This window comes from Callithrix jacchus, chromosome 2 (genome assembly GCF_049354715.1).
Source record: "Callithrix jacchus isolate 240 chromosome 2, calJac240_pri, whole genome shotgun sequence".
Classification (NCBI taxonomy): Eukaryota; Metazoa; Chordata; class Mammalia; order Primates; family Cebidae; genus Callithrix; species Callithrix jacchus.
The window spans coordinates 15,184,205-15,211,290 of record NC_133503.1 but is presented as its reverse complement, the minus strand read 5'-3'; the positions used below and the strand labels follow the sequence as shown (position 1 = coordinate 15,211,290).

Here is a 27,086-nt window from a genome sequence, read left to right as displayed (position 1 = left end):
TTTCACACATATGCATATATTTAGTCAAGATTAACATAAAATTTTGCTTTCTGTGTTAAAAAAATGCTTAAATTCTTAAATGGTATCATATAATGCATGTCACTGTTGCATCTTACTTCTTTATTCAGCGGCATACTTCTGAGATCTGCTCACCTCAACCTATACTGATGAAGTTTCTTCCTATTTAACTTCTATACAGTATCTCCTAATGACAGTTCATTTTAAGTGTCCAGGTAGTGAAGCTACAGTATTCTATTAGTCAATTAAACATGAATCTAAGCTGGGCATGGGAGCTCATGCCTGAAATCCCAGCACTTTGGGAGGCTGAAGCAGGAGGATTGCTTGAGCCCAAGAGTTGAGACCAGCCTGGGCAACATAGTGAGACCCTGCCTCTACTGAAAACAAATCAAAAAATTAGCCAGGTGGGTGGCATGGTGTTTGGAGACTGAGGTGAGAGAACTGCTTGAGCCAGAGAGGTGGAGGCTGCAGCCAGCCATGATCACAAAACTGTACTCCCACCTGGGCAACAGAGGGAGACCCTGTCTCACAAAAATCAAAACAAAATAAAACAAACAAAAAAAATCAACCCACGAATCTAACACAATGCTGTCTATGAAGGTATTTTGTAGATACGGTCAACATCTACACCACAACTTTTATTTAAAGTTGACTTTAAAGAAAAGAAATTATCTTCAACAATCAGGGTGGGTATAACCTGATCAGTCAAAAGCCTGAAGGACAGAGTGAGGTTTCCCTAAGGAAGAAGACATTCTGCTTAGAGACTGCAGTGCCAGCTCCCAGGCTGTCCTTCAGATCTTCAATTAGTCAGCCCCACAATCATGGAAGCCAATTTCTTGAAATAAGTCTTTTTACTTATATATAGATATATATAAACATACATATATATACCCGTCATAGAATGAGACTGCATTTTACCCATCTGCTTGACTGACGGGCATGTAGACGGCTTACAAGTTTTTGCTAATACCAACGACATGGAAAGGAATGATACCTGTCTCCTCGTACATCCAGGTAAGAATTTACCTGGAAACAGAATTGCTGAGACACAGGATATGTGACAGATTTCTCAATTTTGTTAGATACTGCCAAATTTGAAGACTGTAGCCATTTACATGCCTGAAACCGCTGTGTGAAAGTACTGTTTTGCCACCTTCCTCCCCACAAAAAATACTGTCATATTTTTTGCCTGTTTGATAGGCGAACAATAGCATCTTTTTTTTTTTTTTCTATTTTTTATTTTTTGAGACGGAGTATTGTCCTGTCACATAGGCATGCAATGGTGCCATCTTGGCTCACTTGCAACCTCCACCTCCCAGGTTCAAGCTATTCTCCTGCCTCAACCTTCCTGAGTAGCTGGGATTATAGGCGCCAGCTAAATTTTTGTGTCTTTAGTAGAGATGGGGTTTCACCATGTTGGCCAAACTGGTCTTGAACTTGTGACCTCGTGATCCGGCCGCCTCAGCCTCCCAAAGTGCTGGGATTACAGGGGTGAGCCACCACACCCAGCCGAACGATAGTATCTTTTAAAAGCACCATACGCTATTTCTCATCAGCATTAAAAAATACCACATGACTGGAAATAGCTAAGCAAGGGAGGGAAATGATGAAAGGTAGTTTCCTGGTATGGTATGTTTCAGGCTCAGCTCTTGTGTCTATCAAAAGTGAATGTCATCAGTGACTTCTGTCCTTTTAACAGGGTGGGAAGAGACATTGACAGCCGGGACATTCCCTGCAGCTTCGTCTCCATCTCGGTTTGGGGTGAGGCACACTGGCCTCTGGGCTGTCCTCCGAACAAGTCACATCCATTCCCACAAATTCTGAGACACCTTCCTTGACCATCCTCTGTCCTCTTTGACAGATGGTGGCAACCCCAGCCTCTCTCTAACTCTGTTCCTGGCTTCTCCTTCTTTAAAGTGCTTATCATACCATATAAGATATTCCCTATCTGGTTTTTTTTTTTTTTTTTTTTTTTTGAAAGAGAGAAAGAAAGAGGAAGAGAAAGAGGGAGAGAGAACAGGAGTGTTGCTTTATTGCCCAGGCTAGAATGTAGTCTAAAAATGGGTATTGAAAACCTCTTTTATGCCAATAATTGTGTTTAACAATGGAGACAGGAAGGAATAAGGGAGGAAAACAACAAACAAGCAGCCAGCCAATATTTCATTTAAACCTGCGAAATGCTATGCAATTGCTAAGGAGTGATTTACTTCCAATTATGTAGTCACTTTTAGAGTAGGTGTGATGTAGTACTGATAAGAATGTATGTTTTGTGTATTTGGGGTGGAGAGTTCTATAAATGTTTATTAAGTTTACTTGTTCCAGGTCTGAGTTCAAGTCCTGGATATCCTTGTTAATTTTCTGTCTCCTTGATCTGTCTAATATTGACAATGTGATGTTAAAGTCTCCCACTATTATTGTGTGGGAGTGTAAGTCTCTTTATAAGTCATTAAGAACTTGTCTTGGCCGGGCGCGGTGGCTCAAGCCTGTAATCCCAGCACTTTGGGAGGCCGAGGCGGGTGGATCACGAGGTCAAGAGATCGAGACCATCCTGGTCAACATGGTGAAACCCTGTCTCTACTAAAAATACAAAAAATTAGCTGGGCATGGTGGCATGTGCCTGTAATCCCAGCTACTCAGGAGGCTGAGGCAGGAGAATTGCCTGAACCCAGGAGGCGGAGGTTGCCGTGAGCCGAGATCGCGCCATTGCACTCCAGCCTGGGTAACAGCGAAACTCCGTCTCAAAAAAAAAAAAAAAAAAAAAAAAGAACTTGTCTTATGTATCTGTGTGCATATGTATTTAGGATCATTAGCGCTTCTTGTTGCATTGATCCTTTTAACATTATGTAATGTCCTTCTTTTCCTCTTTTGATCTTTGTTGCTTTAAAGTCTATTTTATCAGAGGCAAAAATTGCAACTCCAGCTTTTTATTTATTTATTTATTTTTGCTCTCCATTTGGTTGGTAAATCTTCCTCAATCCCTTTGTTTTGAGTCTTTGTGTATCTTTGCATGTGAGATGGGCCTGGATGCAGCATACCGATGGATTTTAGCTTTACATCCAATCCACCTGTCTGTGTCTTTTGATTGGGGGATTTAGTCGATTTAAATTTAGAATTAGTAATAATATATGTGAGTTTAATACTGCCATTTGATGCTAGTTGGCTGTTTCGCCCATTAGTTGATGTAAATTCTTCATTATGTTGATGCGCTTTACTTTTTGGTATATTTTTGGAAAGGCTGATACTGGTTGTTCCTTTCTATGCGTAGCGCTTCTTTCAGAAGCTCTTGTAAAGCAGGCCTGGTGGTGATGAAATCTCTAAGTACTCGCTTGTTCACAAAATATTTTATTTTTCCTTTGCTTGTGAAACTTAGTTTGGCTGGATATGAAATTCTGGGTTGAAAGTTCTTTTAAGAATATTGAATATGGGCCCCACTCTCTTCTGACTTGTAGGGTTTCTTCCCAGTGATCTCCTGTGAGCCTGATGGGTAACCCCTTTATGGGTAACCTGACCTTTCTCTCTGGCTGCCCTTAGCATTATCTCTTCATTTCAGCCCTGGTGAATCTGATGATTATGTGCCTTGGGGTTGCTCTTCTTGAGGAATATCTTTGTGGTGTTCTCTGTATTACCTGGAGTTGAATATTGTCATGCCTTGCTAGGTTGGGAAAGTTTTCCTGAATAATATCCTTAAGAGTATTTTCCAGCTTGGATTCATTCTCTTCATCACATTCAGGTACACCTATCAAATGTCGATTAGGTCTTTTCACATAGTCCCATATTTCTGGGAGACTTTGCTCATTCCTTTTTATCCTTTTTTCTCTAATCTTGTCTTCTCGTTTTATTTCATTGAGTTGGTCTTCGACCTCTGATATCCTTTCTTCTGCTTGATCAATTCGACTGTTAAAACTTGAGCATACTTTGCGAAGTTTTCGTGTTTTTCAGCTCCATTAATTCACTTATATTTCTCTCTAAATTGTCTATTCTCATTAGCATTTCATCAAACCTTTTTTCAAGGTTCTTAGTTTCTTTGCATTGGGTTAGAACATGTTCTTTTAGCTCACAGAAGTTTCTTACTATCCATCTTCTGAAGCCTGATTCTGACAATTCATCACACTCATTCTCCATCAGGCCTTGTTCCCTTGCTGATGAGGAGCTGTGATCCCCTGAAGGAGGAGAGACATTCTGATTTTGGATGTTTTCAGCCTTTTTGAGCTGGTTTCTTCCCATCTTTGTGGGTTTATCCACCTGTCATCTTTGTAATTGCTGACTTTCAGATTGAGTCTCTGAGTGGACGTCCAGATTGTTGGTGGTGATGTTATTTCTGTTTCTTTGTTTTCCTTTGGTGGATGCCCCTCCCCCACAGAGCTGGACCTTCCGGGTTCAGCTGTACTTGCTGTGAAACTCTCAACCATCAGCATTTCCAATTGCTTTCTGTGGGGGTGGGACCAGCCAAACCCGATTACCTGGCTCCCCGCCTCAGAGCCCCCTTTTTTCTTTTCCTAATTGAATGGTCGATTCTCTCCCAGGTGCCCCAGTTGCCTGCTGAAAAGGCACTGGGATCTGTGCAATTTCCTGTGTGGCGACTGCGCCAGCTGAAGCAAGGGCGCTAAGATTCGTGGCACTTTTCTGCCCAGGAATCTCCCAGTCTGCTCCCAGCTTCAGTCCCCCTCCCAATCAGCTGGATGGGTGACTCTGCCTTCTCGGAGCTCCAAACGCCAACTAAAAGGCATACTCTGCACTGAGAACCGCCGCGCCAGGATGCTGGCAAAACAGCCGCACAGGCCAGAAGAGTTGCACTGGCAACCCGTGGGGCTCCTCCGCTGGGAATCTCCTGGTCCGTAAGAAACAAAACTTCATCTGGAAGTCTGGCATCCACTCACTCCCTGCACCTTCACTGGGAGCTGCAACCCTGAGCTGCTGCTAGACGGCCATCTTGGATCTCTCTCCCTCCCTATCTGTTTCCTTGGTAGAAACTACATGTAATCAAGGCTAGGGATCTTTTCTTTTTTTTTTTAGATGGAGTTGCTCTGTTGTCCAGGCTGGAATGCAGTGCCGTGACCTCAGCTCACTGCAACCTCCACCTCCCCGGTTCACGCAATTCTTGTGCCTCAGCCTCCCCAGTAGCTGGGACTGCAGGAGCACACCACCACATCCAGCTAATTTTGTATTTTTAGTAGAGATGGGGTTTCACCATGCTGGCCAGGCTGGTCTCGAACTCCTGACCTCAGGTGATCCAGCCATCTCAGTCTCCCAAAGTGCTAGGATTACAGGCATGGGCCACCTCAACTGGCCAAGGCTAGGAATCTTAATGTAATCACCACAGCCATTTCCAGCACCAAGAACAGTGCCTGGATCATCTGATTAATGCCTCACAGTGTCCTTGGCAGCAGCAGGTTCTGACATCTATATTTCATAAGAGATGCCTGTGCCCACAGATGAACCAGCTGCAGGCTGTATCTTCAGCTCCACCAGCTCATCTGAACACATCGCTACAGACACAAAGCCCTGTGGGCCAATTAGCCTCAAAAATTGAGCATTAGGTAATGGTGCCACTGCCTGCAACTTCCCTTGCTCAAGGCGATAACTCCAACCAAGGTTCAAAAAGCTGCCAGGCTCAGCCATCTACCTACTAAGTCCTAACAGGCTTACAATTCTGCAAATACCAGGGCTGTCTTTGTGAAATTTGCTTTCCAATCCTATGTTTTTCCAAGCTGTCATTTAAATTACCTGTTAAATACGAGGCATTAATGTGGCCTTTTAAAAAACATCTTGTTTAGGAACAACCCACGTGTCCATCAACTGGTGAATGGATGAACAAAATATGGTATATCCATATAATGGAATATTATTCAGCCACAAAAAAAGAAATAAAATGTAAGACACTATACAACGTGGATAAAACCCATTAGGTCAGTCACAAAAGACCATATATTGTACAACCATTTATATAAAATGTACAGAAAAGACAAATCTATAGAGACAAAATCTATGTGGTTGCCTGGGCTGGAGGTGAGCATGAGTAATGATAACAAATGGGAATGAAGGATATTTTTGAGGTGACGCAAGTGTTACAAATTTCAATTGTGGTGGTGGTTGCCCAACTTTATAAATTTACTAAAAACCATTGAATTGTACACTTAAAATGAGTGAATTTTATACGTATAAATTACACTTCAAAAATGCATTTATTTATTTATTTTTGAGATACGGACTCCCACTGTTGCTCAGGCTAGAGTGCAGTGGTGTGATCAGATTTTAATGTAATCTCAAACTCCTGGGCTCAAGCAATCCTTCCGTCTCATCCTCCCATGTACCTGGGACTTCAGGTGTGTACCAACACACCCAGCTAATTTTTAAATTTTTTCTAGAGATGGGATCTTGCTAGGTTGCCCAGTGCATTAGTCCGTTTTCATGCTGCTGATAAAGACATACCCAAGACTGGGAAGAAAACAAGGTTTAACTGGATTTACATTTCCACATGGCTGGGGAGGCCTCAGAATCATGGCTGGAGGGGAAAGGCACTTCTACCATGGTGGCAAGAGAAAATGAGGAAGATGCAAAAGTGGAAATCCCTAGTAAGATCTCATGAGATTTATTCATTACCATGAGGGCAGTATGGGGGGAAACTGCTCCCATGACTCAAATTATCTCCCACCAGGTTCCTCCCACAACACATGGAAATTATGGGAATACAATTCAAAATGAGATTTGGGTGGGACACAGAGCCAAACCATATCACCCAGGCTGATTTCAAACTCCTGGCCTCAAGCAGTCCTCCCACCTCAGCCTCCTAAAGTGCTGGGATTACAGGCATGAGCCAGCACACTGGTCCTTTTTTTTTTTTTTTTTTTTTTTTTTTTTTAAAGGAACAACTTCCACCTCACCCGCATCTCCACCCTTCTTCCATTACAGGCTGCTAAGGATTCAGGGATCTAAATCCCTAATGCTATGGAATGGCCACAGAAATGTGTGCCTTTGCTCATTCGTCTCTAGCCAGCCCACAGCAGAGCCGGGTATAATGAGATGCATAGGTCATCCCATTCTTTGGGAACATGACTCCCAGACAGCTGGACACGCACCACTGGTCTGCAAAGCATTTGCGCCTACGGAGCCATCTATAGCAATTTCCCCTCTCAGGGTGGAAATCAATTTGACCCATTAGCAGAAAATGATAACCCAGCTATTTTGAGGCAAATCTCCAGCTGGCGTAGCAGTTGTTTTTCCAGCTATGACTGGGGAGGGAGTTTGGCCAATGTTTTTCCAGGCAAAATCCTCACTGTGTCCTTCTAATAGGGGGAGTTTCATAGGAAATCTTGATCGCACCCAGAAAACTCTCCGCGAGACTTTAATGATGACATCATCATTCTTCCTTTCCCATCTTCACCCACAATCTAGGTTTTGGTTTATACAGAATTATTGCTGCAAAAGTTGTCCTTCAGCGTGCAAAGGTCATGGCAGAAAGGTAGCCAAGAGGCCTGCAGACTTATGTGGCCCTGTCCCTAGCAATGTGGCCTGTGTGGGAGCCACTGGGCCAGCGGTCAATGACACACAGGCACAGTTCTTGGGCTCAGCCTCTCGGAGAATATTCTCAGAGTCCTGGAAGCACTTACGACAGCCTGAGCTCCCTAAAGCCAACCAAGCGATCAGGACCAGTGTGATTACTGAAAGACATGCACCGCCACCTCTTCCGATATATTACCAGATGCAATCACATTGCCACCACCTTCCATTTCACTGCTTAAAGAGACAGATTTCTGTGACACATGCACTGTTTCCTATTCCCTACTCACTTAGGCAGCAAGAGTTATTCTGCAGCTAAAGCACAACTAAGCCAAAAATTGGCCCCAATACACTGAGATAAGAGAGAAGGATGTTCTACAACGGTTCACATCTTCTGCACAAAATTATCAAGTCCGTTAAGAAAATTAAATCCCAGAGCTAGCGCCACCCACATTAGTGTAAAAATCTAGGTTTTTCAATTGGTAATTTGGAAAAAGAATGGGGAGGGAGAATAATGTAAGACAAACTGAGCTCAGGACATCTGGTAGAGTAACTTGAAGAAAAAAATAACAGTCTTGAACCTAGTTCAAGACTAGAAAATTTCAGGTGGGTACAGTGGCTCATGCCTATATTCCCAGCACTTTGGGAGGCCAAGGCAGGAGGATCACTTGAGGCCAGGATTTTGAAACCAGCCTGAGCAACATAGGGAGACTCTGTCTCCACAAAAGATAAAATTTTTAAAAAGACTAGAAAAGTTCAGCCAGGCATGGTGGCTCATGCCTGTAATCCCAGCACTTTGGGAGGCTGAGGTGGGTGAATCACAAGGTCAGGAGTTCAAGACCAGCCTTGTCAATATGGTGAAACACCGTCTCTACTAAAAATACAAAAATTAGCTGGGCATGGTGGCATGGACCTGTAATCCCAGCTACTGGGGAGGCTGAGGCAGAAGAATCACTTGAATCTGGGAGGCGGAGGTTGCAGAGAGCTGAGATTGTGCCACTGCGCTCCAGCCTGGGTGACAGAGAGAGACTCCGTCTCAAAAACAAAAAACAAAAACAAAAAAACAGACTAAAAAAGACTAGAAAATTTCATTCTATTTTAATTACTAGACAAAGGCTTTACATTTGCCTATGAATAGAATCATTCAAAATCGCCTTCCCTTGTAGTTTACATGTGTATGATTATACTGAGTTTAAGGTCCACAGACACTATAACTCTATATAGTTACATGTATTTCTTGGCAAGGCATTCCTAGCTTTGGCAATTAGCAAGGTATCAGACTTCGGAACAATGTCTAGTCCACACTGGCCTCCACCAGACGAGGGACTATGGAACCCTGCCCCAGAATTCAAGCAACTTTTAGATATGAACTCCAGAGGGAATCAGTAATGCCCATGAGATGGAAGTAAAAATCACTTCTTGAAATTCCTACTAGGATAATACCAGTATCCATTTTTGCTTGGTTCTTAGAGATTCATGTTTTTATCTGAAAGAATGGAACCTGACGTCAGGAGTTTGAGACCAGCCTGACCAACATGGTGAAACACCATCTCTACTAAAAATCAAAAAAATTAGCCGGGCATTAGGTATGCGCCTGTAATCCCAGCTACTTGTGAGGCTGAAACAGGAGAATCACTTGAATCTGGGAGGCAGAGGTTGCAGGGAGCCAAGATGGTGTCACTGCACTCCAACCTGGGCAACAGCCAGACTCCATCTCAAAAAAAAAAAAAAAAAGAAAGAATGGAAATGCAACCCTTCCTATTCTAAGCTGCTGTGCCAAGATGGCTACCATATAACACAACTTTCAGTCTTAATAGTAACATTTCAACCGGGATCTGAAAATGCGCCTCTTTTTTGGGATTTTCCTGTTTGTTTAAGTTCGTGCCTGTGTGGGAGAGAGAGAGAACGTGAACATGTGTACGTATGTTTCATTCCCACAATTCTGTAAAGTCTCACATTTTAGCCCTTGAAACATCATACAAATCTACACATTTCTGCAACCTTTATTATGCTTACATCGAGCCCACAACACGCTGGACCCAGGAAACACAAAGATGAATGAAGAAAGAGCTTTAGTCCATGGAAACGCACCGTCTTACAGGAAAACAAGTATGAAGAAATACCAAAGCAATTCAGAGTCATGGTGAAAAGAAGAAATTCGGGCTGAGCACGGTGGCTCACGCCTGTAATCCCAGCACTTTGGGATGCCTAGGTGGGCGGATCATCTGAGGTCAGGAGTTTGAGACCAGCCTGGCCAACATGGTAAAACCCTGTCTACTAAAAATAATAATAATAATAATAAAATAGCCAGGTGTGGTGGCACACGCCTGTAATCCCAGCTACTTGGAAGGCTGAGGCAGGAGAATCGCTTGAAGCAGGAGACAGAGGTTGTAGTGAGCCAAGATCGCCCCACTGCACACCAGCCTCTGTCTCAAAAAAAAAAAAATGCAAACAACTTTATATTACCTTAATATCATTTAGAAATATAAAACCACCTCAGATAAATGGCATATGTTAAGGAACCAGTAATTGATTAGTTACTGAGTCTGATACAGCTGTCAAAAGATACACACTTGGAAGGCCACAGAGTACACTAGACTGTTTGGCTAAGTGCTCTTGCTGGCCTAGTTTTTGTTTTTAAAAGGTGTGTTCTGGAATTAAAAAGCAAGCAATCAATTTACAGGAAAGAACATCTTACATGCTGGGTTACATTCGTTTAGAAAGCCTCGAAGCACTTAACAGGTAACAGGAACTTTACTGGATCAAATGCACTGACTTACTGCACTACTTCTCTCCAAATGCTACTTTTTTTTTTTTCCTGAGATGGAGTCTCGCTCTGTCACACAGGCTGGAGTGCAGGGGTGTGATCTCGGCTCACTGCAACCTCCACCTCCTGAGTTCAAGCGATTCTCCTGCCTCAGCCTCCTGAGTAGCTGGCATTACAGATGTGCACTACCACGCCCAGCTAATGTTTGTATTTTTAGTAGAGACAGCGTTTCACCATGTTGGCCAGAATGGTGTTGATCTCTTGACCTTGTGATCCTCCCGCCTCAGCCTCCCAAAGTGCTGGTATTACAGGCATGAGCCACCACAAGGAGCCAAATGACACTCTTACAGTAGTATCTGGAATAATTCTAGCAAACTTCCTTCAACCAGACTCTGTGAGACAGATCACTCTACTGTCTTTTTTTTTTGAGATGGGGTCTTACTTTGTCACCCAGGATGGAGTGCAGTGGCACAATCTCGGCTCACTGCAGCCTCTGCCTCCCAGATTCAGGTAATTCTTCTGCCTCGGTCTCCCAAGTAGCTGGGACTACAGGCACGTGCCATGGCACATGGCTAATTTTTTGTATTTTTAGTAGACATGGGGTTTTGCTGTGTTAGCCAGGATGGTGTCAATCTCCTGATCTCAGGATCTGCCCGCCTCGGCCTCCCAAAGTGCTGGGATTACAGGCGTGAGCCACGACGCCTGGCATAATTTTTTTATTTTTAGTAGAGCCAGGGTTTTACCAAGCTGGCCAGGCTGGTGTCGAACTCCCGACCTCAGGTGATCCACCCTCCCAAAGTACTGGGATTACAGGCGTGAGCCACTGCAACCGGCCTCATTCTACTGTCTTAAAAATGCAGGTGGGAGGGCATGGGGCTCATGTCTATAATTGCAGCGCTCTGGGAAGCTGAAGTAGGTGGATCACTTGAGGCCAGGAATTCAACACCAGATAACATGGTGGAACCCCATCTCTACTAAAAATACAAAAATTAGCCAGACGTGGTGGTAGGCACCTATAATCCCTGCTACTCGGGAGGCTGAGGTTGGAGGATCATTTGAACCCAGGGGGCAGAGGCTGCAGTGAGCCGAGATTGCGCCACTGCATTCCAGCCTGGGTGACAAGAGAGAAGAAAGTCCATCTCAAATAAATAAAATAAAATAAAATTGCAGCCCTTACGATCTGAGAAGTTGTTCAAAAACTACAAATAATTTAAAAAGTTTAAATCCTTTATTTTTATTTATCAGACACCAGTAAGGGGGAATCAGCATTTCTTTTTGAGACAGGGTCTTGCTCTCTTGCCCAGGCTGGAGTGCAGTGGTGCAATCTTGGCTCACTGCAGCCTCGACTTCCTGGACTCAAGCAGTTCAGCCTCCAGAGTAGCTGGGATTACAGCCGAACACCCTTACGCCCAGTTAATTTTTTTGTATTTTTCATAGAGACGAGGTTTCACTACGTTGTCCGGGCTGCTCTTGAAGTCCTGACCTCAAGTAAGCTGCCTGCCTCGGCCTCCCAAAGTGCTGGGATTATAGGCGTGAGCCCCCACACCCAGCCAGGAATCAACATTTCTACAATGTTCTTTGCGCTAACTTTTTTTTTGTCTCTCATCTACTTCTCTCCTATATTCAACTTTCAAAAGACTTCTTTTTTTTTTTTTTGAGATGGAGTTTTTCGCTCTTGTTACCCAGGCTGAAGTGCAATGGTGCGATCTTGGCTCACCACAACCTCCACCTCCTGGGTTCAGGCGATTCTCCTGCCTCAGCCTCCTGAATAGCTGGGATTACAGGCACGCGCCACCATGCCCAGCTAATTTTTTTGTATTTGTACTAGAGACGGGGTTTCACCATGTTGACCAGGATGGTCTCAATCTCTTGACCTCGTGATCCACCCACCTCGGCCTCCCAAAGTGCTGGGATTACAGGCTTGAGCCACCGCACCCGGCCTTCTAAAGACTTCTTTAAATTGCCTTAAAACTCCTCTCAAACTTCACCCACATGCACATTAAGCTTTTCCTTCTTTCTTCCAATACTGAGACAAAACAAAGCCCAAAGTATTGAAGTAGCAAAGGCCACCCCCTCTGGGACAGAGGGTAGGAAAGGGGCAAGCAAGTTTAATTTATGATATGGGCGAGTCCAGGCGGAGCAGAGGGGTTAGGGCTACTGGAACCTGGCGCTGCTGTCCTGTCAGTTATAAACTCTAGACGGGCACAGACCCTCTTTGTCTTTTCTGCAGGGTGGTTCCTGGTGGTAACCATGGTGCTTGGCATAGCTGCGGTGCTCAAGAAAACAGCTGCAGGAGAACTACTGTTGGTGGTAAGCTCGGCACGTACTTAACAGGTGCTTATAACACGGCAGCTGTTATTACTGATGCCATCTCAGGGCCACTAAGGAGCTGGTGATGATTCCAGTCACCCAGTGTGACCAGCACAGGACTTCAGCATTTATAACATAAATATTTTTCAGTTCTTATTATGCAGTGGCACGATAAGGAATTAAATAAACCTTCAAGGGCCAGGTGCAGTGGCTCATGCTTTTAACCCCAGCACTTTGGGAGGCAGAGGTGGGAAGACTGCTTGAGCCCAAGAGTTCAAGAGAAGCCTGGCCAACAAAGTGAGGCAGGCCCTGCCTCTACAAAAAAACAAAAAACAGAAACAAATTAGGCCAGGCGTGGTGGCTCATACCTGTAATCCCAGCCGAGGCAGGCGGATCACAAGGTCAGGAGTTTGAGACCAGCCTGACCAACATGGTGAAACCCAGTCTCTACTAAAAATACAAAAATTTGCCAGGCGTAGTGGCGCATGCCTGTAATCCTAGCTACTCAGGAGGTTGAGGCAGGAGAAGCGCTTGAATCTGGGAGGGGGAGGCTGCAGTGAGCCGACATCGCGCCATTGCACTCCAGCCTAGGAGACAGAGCAAGACTCTATCTAAAAGAAAAAAAATTGGTGGTGCACGCCTATAGTCCCAGCTACTCAGAAGGCTGAGGCAGGAGAACTTGCTTGAGCCTAGGAGTTGGAAGCTGCAATAAGCTATGATCATGCCATTTCACTCCAGCCTGGGTGAGAGTTAAGAACCCTGTCTCAAACAAAACAACACTCCACAACCTTCAAGGAGCATATAGCTCCTTCAGGGAGATAAAAATGTGTGCCAATATTTTCAATGACATCTTATCAGATATTTACTCAGCTCCACCTACTCAGTCATCTTGTACATGAGAGGGAGGGCAATAAACAGATGAAAATCAATACTCTTGGGTGGTGATAGTCTAGTAAACCCACGTTGCACCTACTAACAGTTAACCCTAACTGAATATCTGTGATGCGCCAGACGCCATTCTACGAACTTTCATATACGACCATGTTTAATCTTCACAGCAAGCCTAGGAGGTAGGTATATTGTCATCCTTATTTACAGACTAAAGCACAACATCAAATGAAAGAATAGGGCATTATCGAGTATATACAGCAATCTGCGATGACAAGGGATGCACTGGCTAGCTGAGGAAACCGTCTCAGAGCACGTTAAGAGTTGAACTGAGTCTCTAAGCAGATGTCTGTAATCCCAGCTACTCAGGAGGCTGAGCCAGAGGAATCACTTGAATCTGGGAGGCAGAGGTTACAGTGAGCTGAGATCGCGCCACCACACTCCAGCCTGGGTGACAGAGTGAGACTCCTGCTCAAAAAAAAAAAAAAAAGAAAAAAAAACCCACAATGTTTTGCATGTTTAAACTTTTTTGTTTACAAGCATACTGTACTTGTACCTGCATTTATTGTTCAAACACATACTGTACTGTCAGACATAGCTGATGTCCTGTATCTTAAGCTGCCCAACGTATAAGATAAGCCCATGCTATGATGAAATATACTATTTAGACCATTAAAATAATCACAATTGGGCCAGATGCAGTGGCTCACACCTGTAATCCCAGCACTTTGGGAGACAGAGGCAGGTGGATGGCTTGAGCCCAGTAGTTCAAGACAAGCCTGGGCAACATAGTGAAACCCCATCTCTATGAAAATTATAAAAATTAGTCGGGCATGGTGGCACCCGCCTGTAGTCCCAGCTACTTGGGAGGCTGAGGTGGAAGGAAGGCTTTAGCCTGGGAGGTTGAGGCTGCAGTGAGCCATAATCACGCCACTGTACTCCAGCCTGGGCAATAGAGAACCTAAGAAAAAAAAAAATCATCAGTGTTATCCAAAAAAATCATGGCCTCTAAGTATGAGGAATTATCACTGTGACTTTCCTGATTTGTCACTTGAGGTTTTGTGGCCCGAAACAGATTGGTCTATTAACTAGGACTCAGGCAATTGTGTCCGATAGACATGTGAAAGTGACAGGGGGTACTGCCTTCTGTACTCCTCTCCCTTCCCTCGACAGGCAGGGCCCTCCCTCCTCCGGACTCAGTGTGGGGCTGCTGGATTAGGGAAGCTGGTGGTTGGATCTGTCACCTGGGACCTATTCCAACTCCTGCCCCAATCTTTTCTGCACATTTGTTTGAGGCTTTATGTTGTTGCTGTTTTTTTTTCTTTTTTTTTTTTGAGACAGTGTCTCACTCTGTTGCCCAGGCTAGAGTACAGTGGCACATCTCAGCTCTCTGCAACCTCCACCTCCTGGGTTCAAGTGATTCTCCTGCCTCAGCCTCCCAAGTAGCTGGGATTACAGGTGCCCACCACCAGGCCTGGCTGATTTATTTGTATTTTTAGTAAAGATGGGGTTTCACTATGTCGGCCAGGCTGGTCCAACTCCCTATCTCAGGTGATACACCCGTGTTAGTCTCCCAAACTGCTGGGATTACAGGCGTGAGGAGAATTATGTTTTAATCATCTGAGTTTTCCCCCATACTTTCGAAAAGTTATGACCACTCTTGTCCCTTTTCTTGTCCCTGTTGTCACCTGCTTTTGTGCCTTTCGAAGACACAGCCATGCCTGGAGAGCAATTCATTGCTTGCAACATCAGAAATGACTTTTTTTTTTGCTCTACACCTTCGGAGAAACTTCTGAACAAACTACAGAAATGATCCTTGAAAGTATAGTCTCGACTTTCAAAGGACAGTTTTAAGAACTAGAATGAGTGTTTTCAATTTTGTTCAGCCACTTGCCTGCTGCATGTGTAGTCTCAGGTTAGTAAATGTTAAAAGTATACTCCCATATGTAAAAAATCAAGACAGAAACTGTAAGATTTAAAATTATGTTTATCTTTAAATGAGTAATTTGTGAAACAGAGGCAGAAGATGGTAAGTTTTAGCTTAGTTTTAAAAACATGCCCATTAAAATGGAATATATATATTTATCTACATATTTATCTGCTTCATTTACATTAAACGTTATAAAAGTAACAAATTTACATTAAAAAACGTAAACGCTCCTGCAGGATGCAGTGGCTCACATCTGTAATTCCAGAACTTTGGGAGGCTGAGGCGGCCGGATGACAAGGTCAGGAGTTTGATACCAGCCTGACCAACATGGTGAAACCCTGTCTCTACTAAAAATACCAAAATTAATGGGGTGTGGTGGTGCATGCTTATTGTCTCAGCTACTCAGGAAGCTGAGGCAGGAGAATCACTTGAACCCAGGAGGCGGAGGTTGCAGTGAGCCAAGATCACACCACTGCACTCCAGCGTGGGCGACAAGGTGAGACTCCGTCTCAAAAACAAAAAAACAAAACAAAACAAACAAACATATGTAAATGCTCCAGAAGGTGGAGTGTGAGAAGTCAAAGTCTCCCTCCTCCCGAACTAGCTGAACTGCTATTGTTTAGGTACTTTTTAATCTCCAAAGTACCATATGAATAAACACAGGGGGTTTGTTTGTTTGTTTTTGAGATGGCGACTCGAACTGTCACTAGGCTGGAGTGCAGCCGCATGATCTTGGCTCACTGTAACCTCTGCCTCCTGGGTTCAAGCGAGTCTCCTGCCTCAGACTACCCCCAAGTAGCCGGGACTACCATGCCCAGCTTTTGTGTGTGTGTGTTTTTAGTAGAGATGGGATTTTACCATGTTGGCCAGGATGGTCTTGATCTCTTGACCTTGTGATCCACCACACACGGCCATAAACACAGTTTAAGCAAGAAACCCAAGGCCATCTTCACGCACCTGCTATTCTCTCAAAAGCACAGGAAGTCTAGGATGCTGTGAATGATTGGTTACCTCTCTGAGCTGGGCCCATCTATTCTGCTCCCTGGTTTGCGAACACATTCTGGTACTGTTTTTTCTTTTATTTTTTAAAGAGAGAGAAACTGGCAACATTTTATCTCATTTACATGCATCTCACTTTTATCCACAAAGACATCAGGCAGCTGTTACAACAGGAACTAAAATTACTAAAATCTGAGGCTGGGGGTGTTGTGGCTCACGCCTATAATGCAGATCACCTGAGGTCGGGAGTTCAAGACCAGCCTGACCAACACAGTGAAACCCCCATCTTAAAAAAATATAAAATCACTAAAATCTGAAACTCAAGTCATTAAAATCATGATAAAACAAAAGGACTCAAGGTTAGGAAAGCAAACAGAAGTATAAAATCAAGGCTGAGGCGCATAAGAATGTAAGTCTACAGGTCTGAAAGGTCACAGAGCCGTAATGACTCTGCACATATCCAAAAGTTCTAAGTTTATGGGAAAAAGTCTGCCTAGTAATGGGCATGAAATCGTAGGTGTTCTGGCCAATGTCCATCTTCTATATGGTACACACGCTTTACTACTGAAAACACATACACGCCTCTTCTATGTGTTATTTAAAAGAAAGTGGTTTGAAAGATCTACTTAATTGAGCTGGGAACTGGGTACATGTCTGTAGTCCCTGTAGGCTGAGGTAGGATCGCTGGAGCCCAGGAGTTCTAGGCCAGCTAGGCAATGCAAGACTTCCCTCTCCTAAAAAAAAAAAAAAAAAAGTCTACCTAACTGGCTGGAGTTCAGAGAAAGGCACATTCTCACACAATGCAGAGGACAGCATCATTTGGTGCCTGCTTTCTGGAGGGCATTTTGCAACATGGAGCAAACAGGCTTTAAAATGTACCTGCCCTTTGACCCAGAGCTCTCTTCTGGGAATGTGGCTTAAGGAAAACATCATGGATCTGCTTACGATATGTGCAAAGCTTTAACTGCAACCACGCCCACTGCCACGCTTTAACAGCAAAGTACTGGCAACAATCTATGTCCAACAGCAGGTGTTGGTCGATAAATTATGAGGAAAAATGGAGTCCTGTGCAGTCATCAAAAAGATAGAGCACAGAAAACTGACTGACATGGGAATACATGAGGAAAAATATCAGAAAGAGTGACAGCAAGAGTTAGTGTTTTCTCTGGTTTGCAGGATTCTGGGTATACTTATTTACACTTTTATTTTTTTTTGAGACATAGTATTGCTCTGTCACCCAGGCTGGAGTGCAATGGCGTAGTCTCGGCTCACTGCAACCTCCGCCTCCCAGGTTCAAGCAATTCTCCTGCCTCAGCCTACACTGTAGCTGCAATTACAGGCAGCTGCCACCACACCTGGCTAATTTTTGTATTTTCAGTAGAGACCAGGTTTCACCATGTTGGTCAGGCTGGTCTGGAACTCCCGCCTTCAGGTGACCCGCCTGTCTCAGCCTCCCAAAGTGTTGGGATTACAGGCATGAGCCAATGCACCTGGCCCAAGTAGGACATTTTTCAAGAAAAGTTACATTAAAAAAAAAAAGGGGAAGGTATTTTGATTAATATTTAATTAACAAGAAAATGCAATTAACCATAACTCTGCCCCCACTCCAAGCACTCCAGTTTAAACAGGGTTAATCTTTGCCTTCAACATCCTCTATGTAATAAAACCCTTTCATGCGCTGGGTGCAGTGGCTCATGCCTGTAATCTCGGCACTTTGGGAGGCTGAGGCAGGCAGATCACCTCAGGTCAGGAGTTTGAGACCAGCCTGGCCAACATGGAGACACCCTGTCTCTACTGAAAATACAAAAATTAGCCGGTACTCTGGAGGCTGAGGCAGGAGAATTGCTTGAACCTGGAAGGTGGGGGTTGCAGTGAGGCGAGATTGCACCACTGCACTCCAGCCTGGACAACAGCAGCGAAACTCCATCTCAAACAAACAAAAAAAACCCTTCACTGTGCTCAGTTATGATAGTTTTAGAGTCTAATGAACTTAAGTTTACATTTTACTCTAGTGACTGCCACCACTGTATGGCCTCTCTCAGACCAGAATTCCTCTGACATTAAGGATTTCCCATGGGGCTCCCTGCCAAGGTTACAGACACCCTACAGAGAAAAAGCAGATCACCAGCAGAACTGGAACAAATGGTTTTGTTTGTTTTGTATTTAATTGAAAATTTTTTATTTGCACATGCCCACTAGAATGGCAAAAATTAAAAGGCTGGGAAGTAGCAGCAGCTGGCAAGGATGAAGAGCAACCAGAACTCTCATACTCAGCTGGTAGAAAGGCAACTCGTGCGTCACTTTGGAAAATCAATCAGCAGCTCCTCCTAAAGCAAAATATTTGAATGTCTAATATCTAGCCAGTCTGCTCCTGTGTATCTACTCAAGAGAAATGAGGGCCTATGCCCATCAGACATGAGCTAGAGCATTCATACTCATAATATCTTAGAGTACTCTGAAAATAATCCCAGCTGGGCGCAGTGGTTCACGCCTGTAATCCCAGCACTTTGGGAGGTGGAGTTCGAGACCAGCCTGGCCAACATGGTGAAACCCTGTCTACTAAAAATACAAAAATTAGCCGGGTGTGGTGGCACATGTCAGTATTTCCGGCTACTAGGGAGGGTGAGACAGAAGAATCACCTGAACCTGGGAGGCAAGCGTTGTAGTGAGCCGAGATCACACCACTGTACTCCAGCCTGGGCAACAGGGCAACACTCCATCTCAAAAAAAAAAAAAAAAAAAAGAAAGAAAGAAAGAAAATAATCCCAGCCAGGTGAGGTGAGGTGACTTACGCCTGTAAGCCCAGGACTTTGGGAGGCCGAGGTGGCGGATCACAAAGTCAGGAGTTGGAGACCAGCCTGACCAATGTAGTGATACCCCATCTCTACTAAAAATACAAAATTTAACCAGGAGTGGTGGCACATGCCTGTAATCCCAGCTGCTCAGCGGCTGAAGCAGGAGAATCGGTTGAATCTAGGAGGCAGAGCCTGCAGCAAGCCGAGATTGAGCCCCTGCACTCCAGCCTGGGTGACAGAGCAAGACTCCGTCTCCCCCCCACCCCAAAAAAAAGTTAGGAGAGGAGCTACCCTTGGAGGGGTGCAGCGACTGGGAGGTGGCACAAGGGGAACTTCAGGGGGTAGCCATGGTTTGCTTCTTGAGCTGGGTAGTTACCCAGGTGTGTTCAGTTTGTGACAATTTAGTGAGTTATCACAACTTTATGTATATTGCTATTCAATTCAAAGTTTTAAAAACAAATTTTAAAATATATTTGCATGGGTCAGCAGATAAACTAAATGCTGTGTAGCTTTTACAGTAACTTATTTTTAAGTTGGAATATTAAGTTGGAATTATTATCGCTTGGAAGACAGGTCTGTAATCCCAGCACTTTGGAAAGCCGAGGCAGACAGATTATATGAGCTCAGGAGTGTATGACCAGCCTGGGCAACACAGCGAGACACCGTCTCCACCAAAAATATGAAAAATTAGCCGGGCATGGTGGCACATGCCTATGGTCCCAGCTACATGCCTGTAGCTTTTGATTTACATTCGAGGCACTATTTCAGTTCTGGGCATTACTTCTTGTCTTGCATAGACCTGCGAGGGAGATCTAATGTGCATGGAATTAAAACAAACTGGAATTCTGTTTTCTTCAACAGTTCACACGGCTTTTAGTTAAAAAATAATCACTATTATTATTTTTGTCAGTTGCCAAGCTGCTGGAGTGCAGTAGCATGATCTCAGCTCACTTCAACCTCTGCCTCCGGGGTTCAAGTGATTCTCCTGCCTCAGTTTCCCGAGAGACTGGGATTATAGGCATGTGCCATCACGCCCAGCTAATTGTTGTATTTTTAGTAGAGACAGGGTTTCACCATGTTGGTCAGGATGGTCTTGATCTCTTGACCTCATGATCCACCCACCTTGGCTTCCCAAAGTGCTGGAATTACAGACGTGAGCCACCAGGACCGGCCTATTATTTTGTCTTGAGATGGTATCTCACTCTGTTGCCCAGGCTGGAGTACAGTGGCGCAATTTCAGCACTGCAACCTCTGCCTCCTGGGCTCGTGATCTGCCTCCTTAGCCTACTGAGGAGCTGAGGCTACAGGCATGCACCACCACACCCAGCGAATGTTTGTATTTTTGTAGAGGTAGGGTCTCACTACATTGTCCAGGATGGTCTTGAACTCCTGGGCTCAAGCAATCCACCTGTCTTGGCCTCCCTCAAAGTGCTGGGATTACAGGCATGAGCCACCGCGCCTGGCCTCATTTTCTTAGAGTTTGTTCAAAACATGCCAGTGGCGATGAATTAAGAGAATGACAGAAAATTCCAGTGACATCTTAGATCGACGCATTATGAAAATGTAATTTGGTTTATGCACCTGTAGGTCACAGGAAACTAAATTACCATACAAATACTAGCATGGTTAGTGGGACATGGCAGCTGATCACTAACAGACTCTCTAGGCCTCAGTTTCTCAATCTGGTTAACAATCAGCCTGGCCAACATGGTGAAACCCTGCCTCTACCAAAAAATGCAAAAATTAGTCCCAGCTACTCGGGAGGCTGAGGTGGGAGAATTACTCAAAAGTGGGAGGTAGAGGTTGCAGTGAGCTGAGACTGCACTACTGCACTCCACAAGGTCAAGAGATCAGGACCATCCTGGCCAGAATGGTGAAACCCCATCTCTACTAAAAATACAAAAACATTAGTCAGGCATGGTGGCTCGTGCCCATAATCCCAGCTACTGGGGAGGCTGAGGCAGGAGAATCACTTGAACCCAAGAGGTGGCAGTTGCAGTGAGCCAAGACCACACCAATGCACTCCAGCCTGGCAACAGAGCAAGACTCAGTCTCAAAAAAAAACCAGAAAACAAACTATGAAATAGGGGGACACCAGAAGCCTAGCAAAGGACAGGTGCTTCATACATTAAATGGATAAATGCCCATTCATTCAACAAATACGCATGCCTACTATGTGCCAGTAACTGTTCTAAGTGCTTAGAATAAAAAACAAAAACAAAACAAAGCTTACTGCCTAGTGGAGCTCACATTCTAGTTGGGGTGGGAAGAGAGAAAGAAACATAAGAAATAAATACATGGAGGCCAGTCGTGGTGGCTCACGCCTGTAATTCCAGCACTTTGGGAGGCTGAGGTGGGCGAATCACCAGGTCAGGAGTTTGAGACCAGTCTAGCCAACATGATGAAACCTCATCTCTACTAAAAATATTAAAAAAAAAAAAATTAGTTGGGTATAGTGGCAGGCGCCTATAATCCCAGCTACTTGGGAGGCTGAGGCAGGAGAATCGCTTGAACCTGGGAGGCGGAGGTTGCAGTGAGCTGAGATCATGCCACTGCACTCCAGCCGGGCGACAGACTGAGAGGCCATCTCAAAAAAAGAAGAAGAAGAAGAAAAAAAAAGAAATACATCACACAGCCTCTTCTAAGGTAGCGTTATGGAGGAAGGTAACATAGCCTAAGGTGGGGCTGGGAGATAGAGGGGGGTGTCTGCAATCTGAAAGAGAGTCTGAGGATGCTTCCTTGAGGTGACACTGAAAGGCTTCTGCGACATTTCCCCTTTCACTCTGTTTAGCAAGATTTCTGCAGGTAGGACATCCCTGGATCCCGCCACACCCGTCCTTCCTCCACTTCCTAAGTCTTTAACAGTTCTTCTAGAAAAGCTGTGGCTAGCCGGGCATGGTGGCGCATGCCTGTAGTCCCAGCTACTCCGGAGGGTGAGGCAGGAGAATTGTTTGAACTCAGGAAGTGGAGGTTGCAGTGAGCCGAGATCGCGCCATTGCACTCCAGCCTGGGTAACAAGAGCGAAACTCCGTCTCAAAAAAAAAAAAAAAAAAAAAAAAAAAAAGAAAAGCTGTGGCTACTCTTAATTGAGGGTTTTTTGTTTTTTTTTTAACTTCTTCCTCAATCATGACAGCATATACTCATCAGAAAACCATACAAAATCACAAGCAAGCTTTTGAGGGCAAATTATGGGCATGCTATAGACAAAAGTGTGTGTGCGGGAGGGATTTTTGGCTGAACTCTAATTAGTAACAGCAACATTTCTTGACATTTTGGGGCTTATAACGTCATTTGTTTATGAAGGAGTAAAATATACACATCCTCCTGGGAGTTAGCATGGATCTCCAGGCATCATTTGCCTAAGTATACATTTTAGACATGTCAGCAAATGTGTAAATAGCATACATTTAAGGAAATCTGATACTGTCTACAGAGAATCAAGCTACTTTATAATCCCTCCTTTTCTCTAAAGAATTTATTCCTTTACTTCAAAATTGGAGAAACCTGAGTATTTTTTTTTTTACATCTAAAATCCATACTAGCAAGTCATAAAAAAAAAACTTGCCGATGGCTTTTGTAAACACTCCTGGTTGGGTTACTTTTCGATTAGTAAAATATCGTAGATGGTTAGTTAACATAAAGGATGTCTCTTCTTAAAAGCACTAGGTTCAGCAACACTGCCAGATTTTTGCCATATTAAGCTGAAATTATTTTCAGCTTGAACATCAAGGGATGGGGGAAGAACCCAATACAGAGGTGGTGAAAGGTTTTTCAAACCCCAAGATGTAAAATCTTACTTTGCTTTTCCTTCGTGGCCAAAGCATGGGCTAACAGACTTCACTATTTCCTAGCTTACATAAACTTGTTGTCTGATGCCGTAAATTCTTATCCTATCACCTGGACATTAAAAAAACCATGATCCCAAAACACTAATAAGGGAATAGTAATTAAAATCAATCAAACATTTAGTGAGCTTTCCAGTATGCTTTCAGACACCTGGCAATGGAAAGCAAAAAGGTACTGGTCTTTGATCTCCATTTACATTGCTTTATGTTTACCAATACGTACAACCAAAATGACAAAATCCACAGTTTCCCTGCCGTTTCCGTTCTTTGGGTAATATGACATGCCCAAGAGGTTGGCATTTCTGACGCTGCAATTCACCTTGGTAAGGTCCCTGCGACGAGTCATTACTAAAAGTCTACATCAGGAAGAAGCGGAGTAAAGGTGTTTACTCTGAACACCTGACTGCTGGTCTCAAGCTGCGACCGCAGCTCATACTGGGAAGATACACAGCGCTCTGTTCTTGGAGGGAGGGCAGAAGGCAGTAGTGTTCTGCACCCCAGCAGATATCAGACCCTGACTCAAATTTGCAATAATCTGCGTTCCTCAATTACACGGTTTTCCCTTCACTGACAATCATCACAGCAGCTACTACTTACTTTCCAGGTCAGAGTCTAGCCGAAAGAACGTTTTATTTACACACGGTCAGCACCCCACACCTCATGCAGCACCGTCTTCCGGGTCATTTAAATAGTGGCAATCTCAATACAAACGTAGGACTTTAACATTTGAATTTCCCAAATTTCTAAAGATCGCCCTCTACGAAAGAAACACACCAATAGGAAAAGGTTTTGGTCACAGTGGCTGAGCATCAAAAAGGCTCTGTCAACTGTATCTACTCTCCCGATCTGTGAGGCATAATTCATATGTGACAGTATACACTTAGTGTGTTAAGATAAACTAAACAGATAATCTCTTGGATTTCAATACATAATGAAAATGATCATGTTCTTCTCTTACTTTCTTTCAACAAAAGTTGACAGACTCCTCTGATTTTAGGAATTCAGACCTTGAAAACCCAGAAACTAAATTTTAGAGTTTAAAATTAGTCTATCAAAATGACCAAACTTCCTGATTCAAGCACCAGGGACAGAAAAAAAGATAAAACACATCAACCAACCAACCATTTATAACCTTAAACATGCTATATGTGAACTTTAAAGTTTCAGGGGTTCGAGGCGCCTAGGCTGAATTAAAACAAAAGTTGTTTTGTGTTCTATTAATAGCAGATGATTAAACACGTATCTTATTTCAACTGGAATTCATTTGTTAAGTACTTAAACTAACTCAACTGGCCACTAATCCTAAGTGTATGTCTGTTTCTGGAAAAAAATCTTTCCTAACACATTCAAGTTAAGAGCCCGGTCATCGACGCATTCCTTAAGATTAGGTCAATTTCATTAAGACCTCGGGAGTTCTTTGACTCCCAAGAACCTCGCCAAATAACCCAAATATAAAAGCCACGTTCAATTAAAAACTGGGAGAGGAAGGGTCTAAAGGGGAGGGTGTTTCCCTGGAGAACGCCCAGAGCCCGGCTCACCTGGCGATCCTAATTACAGGGGAGTTTCTCCCCCACATTCTTGGGCGCTTTCTTTTCTCAGAGGAAACTCGAGCTTGTGTCTTAGGTCCCGGAGGGCTTAAGCCCGGCAGCCAGGCCAGCGCGGGTCGCTGATTCCAAGAAGTTGGGAGGGGGACGTGGGCCCCACCGACGCACCACAGACCCTCCCCAACCTACGAGCAGTGGTTGTAAAACGTGTAGTTGATCAGGGGATGAGGGGCGGTCTCCAGCGCCCTGAGGGTCAGGGAAGGGAGGAGGGACAGGGAAGAGAAGGGACAGGGAAGGCGAAGAAGGGACAGGAGAGGAGGGGGAGACACAAGCGGGAGTCGGAAGCGGCTAGAGGAGGGGAAGGGAGAGGGAGGAGGGGGATGGGCAGGGTAGGACGGAGAGAGAAAGGGGAGAAGGCAAGGGGGAGGAGGAGGAGACACAAGGGGGAGAAGGAAGACCCAGGAGGAGGGGAGGGACAGGGAAGTGGGACAGGGGAGGAAGGAGAGTGAATGGGGGAGCGGAAGGGCAGAAGGGGAGGTACGGGTTGTGGAAGAAAAGGGACTGGGAAGAAGCACAGGGAGGAGGGAAGGGAAGAGCGGGCAAGGTGGGGAGTAGGAAATGGGGAGAAGGGGAGAACAGGGAGGAGGGAGTGGGTCAGGGGAGGAAGAAGAGGGGCTGTGAAGGGCCAGGGGAGGAGTGGGAGAGACGGGGCGAGGTGGAAGGACAGGATTGGGTGGGAGGGAAGGGGAGCTGGGGGGCAAGGGAAGTACCTTCCCGCGTAAAGTCCCCTTCTGACCCCCGAGGTAGAAAGCCCCGGGCTTACCCGGTAGGTGCTCTCCGTGAGCCGGTTCACCTCCTCGGGCCCCCGGGACATGGCTGCGGCAGCCGGGCGGACGAGCGAGGGCTGGAGGGCGCGGCGGGGCCTCGTGGCCGCCGGACTCCGGGCAGCAGGAGCGCTGGGGCGCGACTAAGGGGCCCTGGAGTGTCGGCCACCGCCGCTTTCGGCCAGAGAGTGTCCGCGCGCGTCTCCGCCGCCAAAATGTCAAAACTTGCGGCGACGCCGCCTTGGCGGTTTGCGACGAGCAGAGAGAAGCGGCCGGACGCGGCCCAGTAGAGCGGGGCGGGCCGTGGCCCCACCTGAGGCGGGCGGGGCGGGGCGGCCCCCACCTGAGGCGGCCTGGTGGGCGGGGCCGGGCCGGGATGGGCGGGGCGGCTCCGTTGAGTTGGCCGCGGAGGGAGGAGAGGAGGCGGGACCGAGCAGCTGGAATGGGCGTGGTTGAAGGGGCCCGTGTGGGCGGGGTCACCCCACCTGTGGCGCACAGGGCGGGGAGGCCACGGCGCGCCCCCTCGCGGCCCTCCCAGAGCTCCGGCTACGCAGGACCCGAAACCCTGGAGTGGGAACCCGGTGTGGAGTGGGCTGCTCGCTTTGCTGTTTTGCTAGGGTAGAGGGAGCCTAGGGGTGTTTAGACTGTAGTCCTAGAGCCCTTGTTTGCCTCGCCCGGTGCTGGCCCCGGAGACCGCGAAGCCCACGCCCTCCATGAGCTCTTCCTCTAAGCCCTGCCTTTTGGGGACTAAGGGAAGAGGGGCCACATTCCCCAGTTGTATTGATTTCTCTGAATGATCTCTCCCTGCCCCGCTGCCCAAAAGTTAGAGGGACACCTGTGGGGCATGGGCTCTCCTAGGTGAAGAAAGGCTGCCACTTGCATTTTTGAAAGCTCCTGTTAATCAAAAAATTAACAAATGCTGAGATATAGTTACCGGAACGTGGTACTTTTTTGTTGTTTCTCTTTAGACGGAGTCTGTTGCCCAGGCTGGAGTGCAGTGGCGGGATCTCAGCTCACTGCAACCTCCGACTCCCGGCTTCAAGCGATTCTCCTGCCTCAGCCTCCCGAGTAGCTGGGATTACAGGTGCCCTCCACCACACCGGGCTAATTTTTTTTTTTGTATTTTTAGAAGAGACAGGGTTTCACCATATTGGCCAGGCTGAACTCCTAACCTCAGGTGATCCGCCTGCTTCGGCCTCTCAAAGTGCTGGGATTATAGGCTTGAGCCACGGCGCCAGGCCCAGTGGTACATCTTTAAATGTTTCATTAACAACGACCTTTAACTCAATGCAATGTAACTGTGCTACTCACAAGACTGTTGCAGGGTTTACAAAACCACCTGAGCTGAGGTGTTAGGGAAGCCTCTCTTCTTGCCATCACTCAAACTCTGTGCAGGTGTGTGGGTCCTGGGTTCCCTGTTCTGTCTCCACCCCAGCAGAAGCCCTGACAAAAGGTGAGGCAGCTGCATTCTCTGGGCCTCTTCCAGGAGTATGTACCTTGGGCCGAGTGACAGCCTTCTCCCCAGTAAGAACCACCGCTTAGCACCCGAGACTCGCACCCAGCAAGGGCAGGAGGTCTTATTCTGATTTTTTAAACCTTCTGGGATTGGTGGCTCACGCCTGTAATCCTAGTACTTTGGGCTGAGGCAGGTGGATAACTTGAGGTCAGG

The 27,086-nt window shown here is 45.6% G+C and overlaps 1 protein-coding gene and 1 pseudogene across 3 annotated transcripts in view; both read right to left on the bottom strand.

The window, feature by feature from the left end:
• BAIAP2L1 (BAR/IMD domain containing adaptor protein 2 like 1) overlaps nt 1-25,728 on the bottom strand; it is a 110,352-nt gene extending 84,624 nt beyond the window's left edge. The window contains exon 1 of one of the 3 annotated variants that reach the window (XM_035282715.3): nt 25,417-25,728. In XM_035282715.3, coding sequence (XP_035138606.1) covers nt 25,417-25,467 — 51 coding nt within the window. In that variant the 5' untranslated portion in view covers nt 25,468-25,728. Of the gene's footprint in view, nt 1-23,646; nt 23,807-24,587; nt 24,970-25,416 lie in introns of those variants that run through there. The other 2 variants (XM_035282720.3, XM_035282730.3) reach the window with 2 other exon arrangements.
• On the bottom strand, nt 15,229-15,312 carry LOC118151730 (small nucleolar RNA U3; annotated as a pseudogene).
• Nucleotides 25,729-27,086: the final 1,358 nt, after the last annotated feature.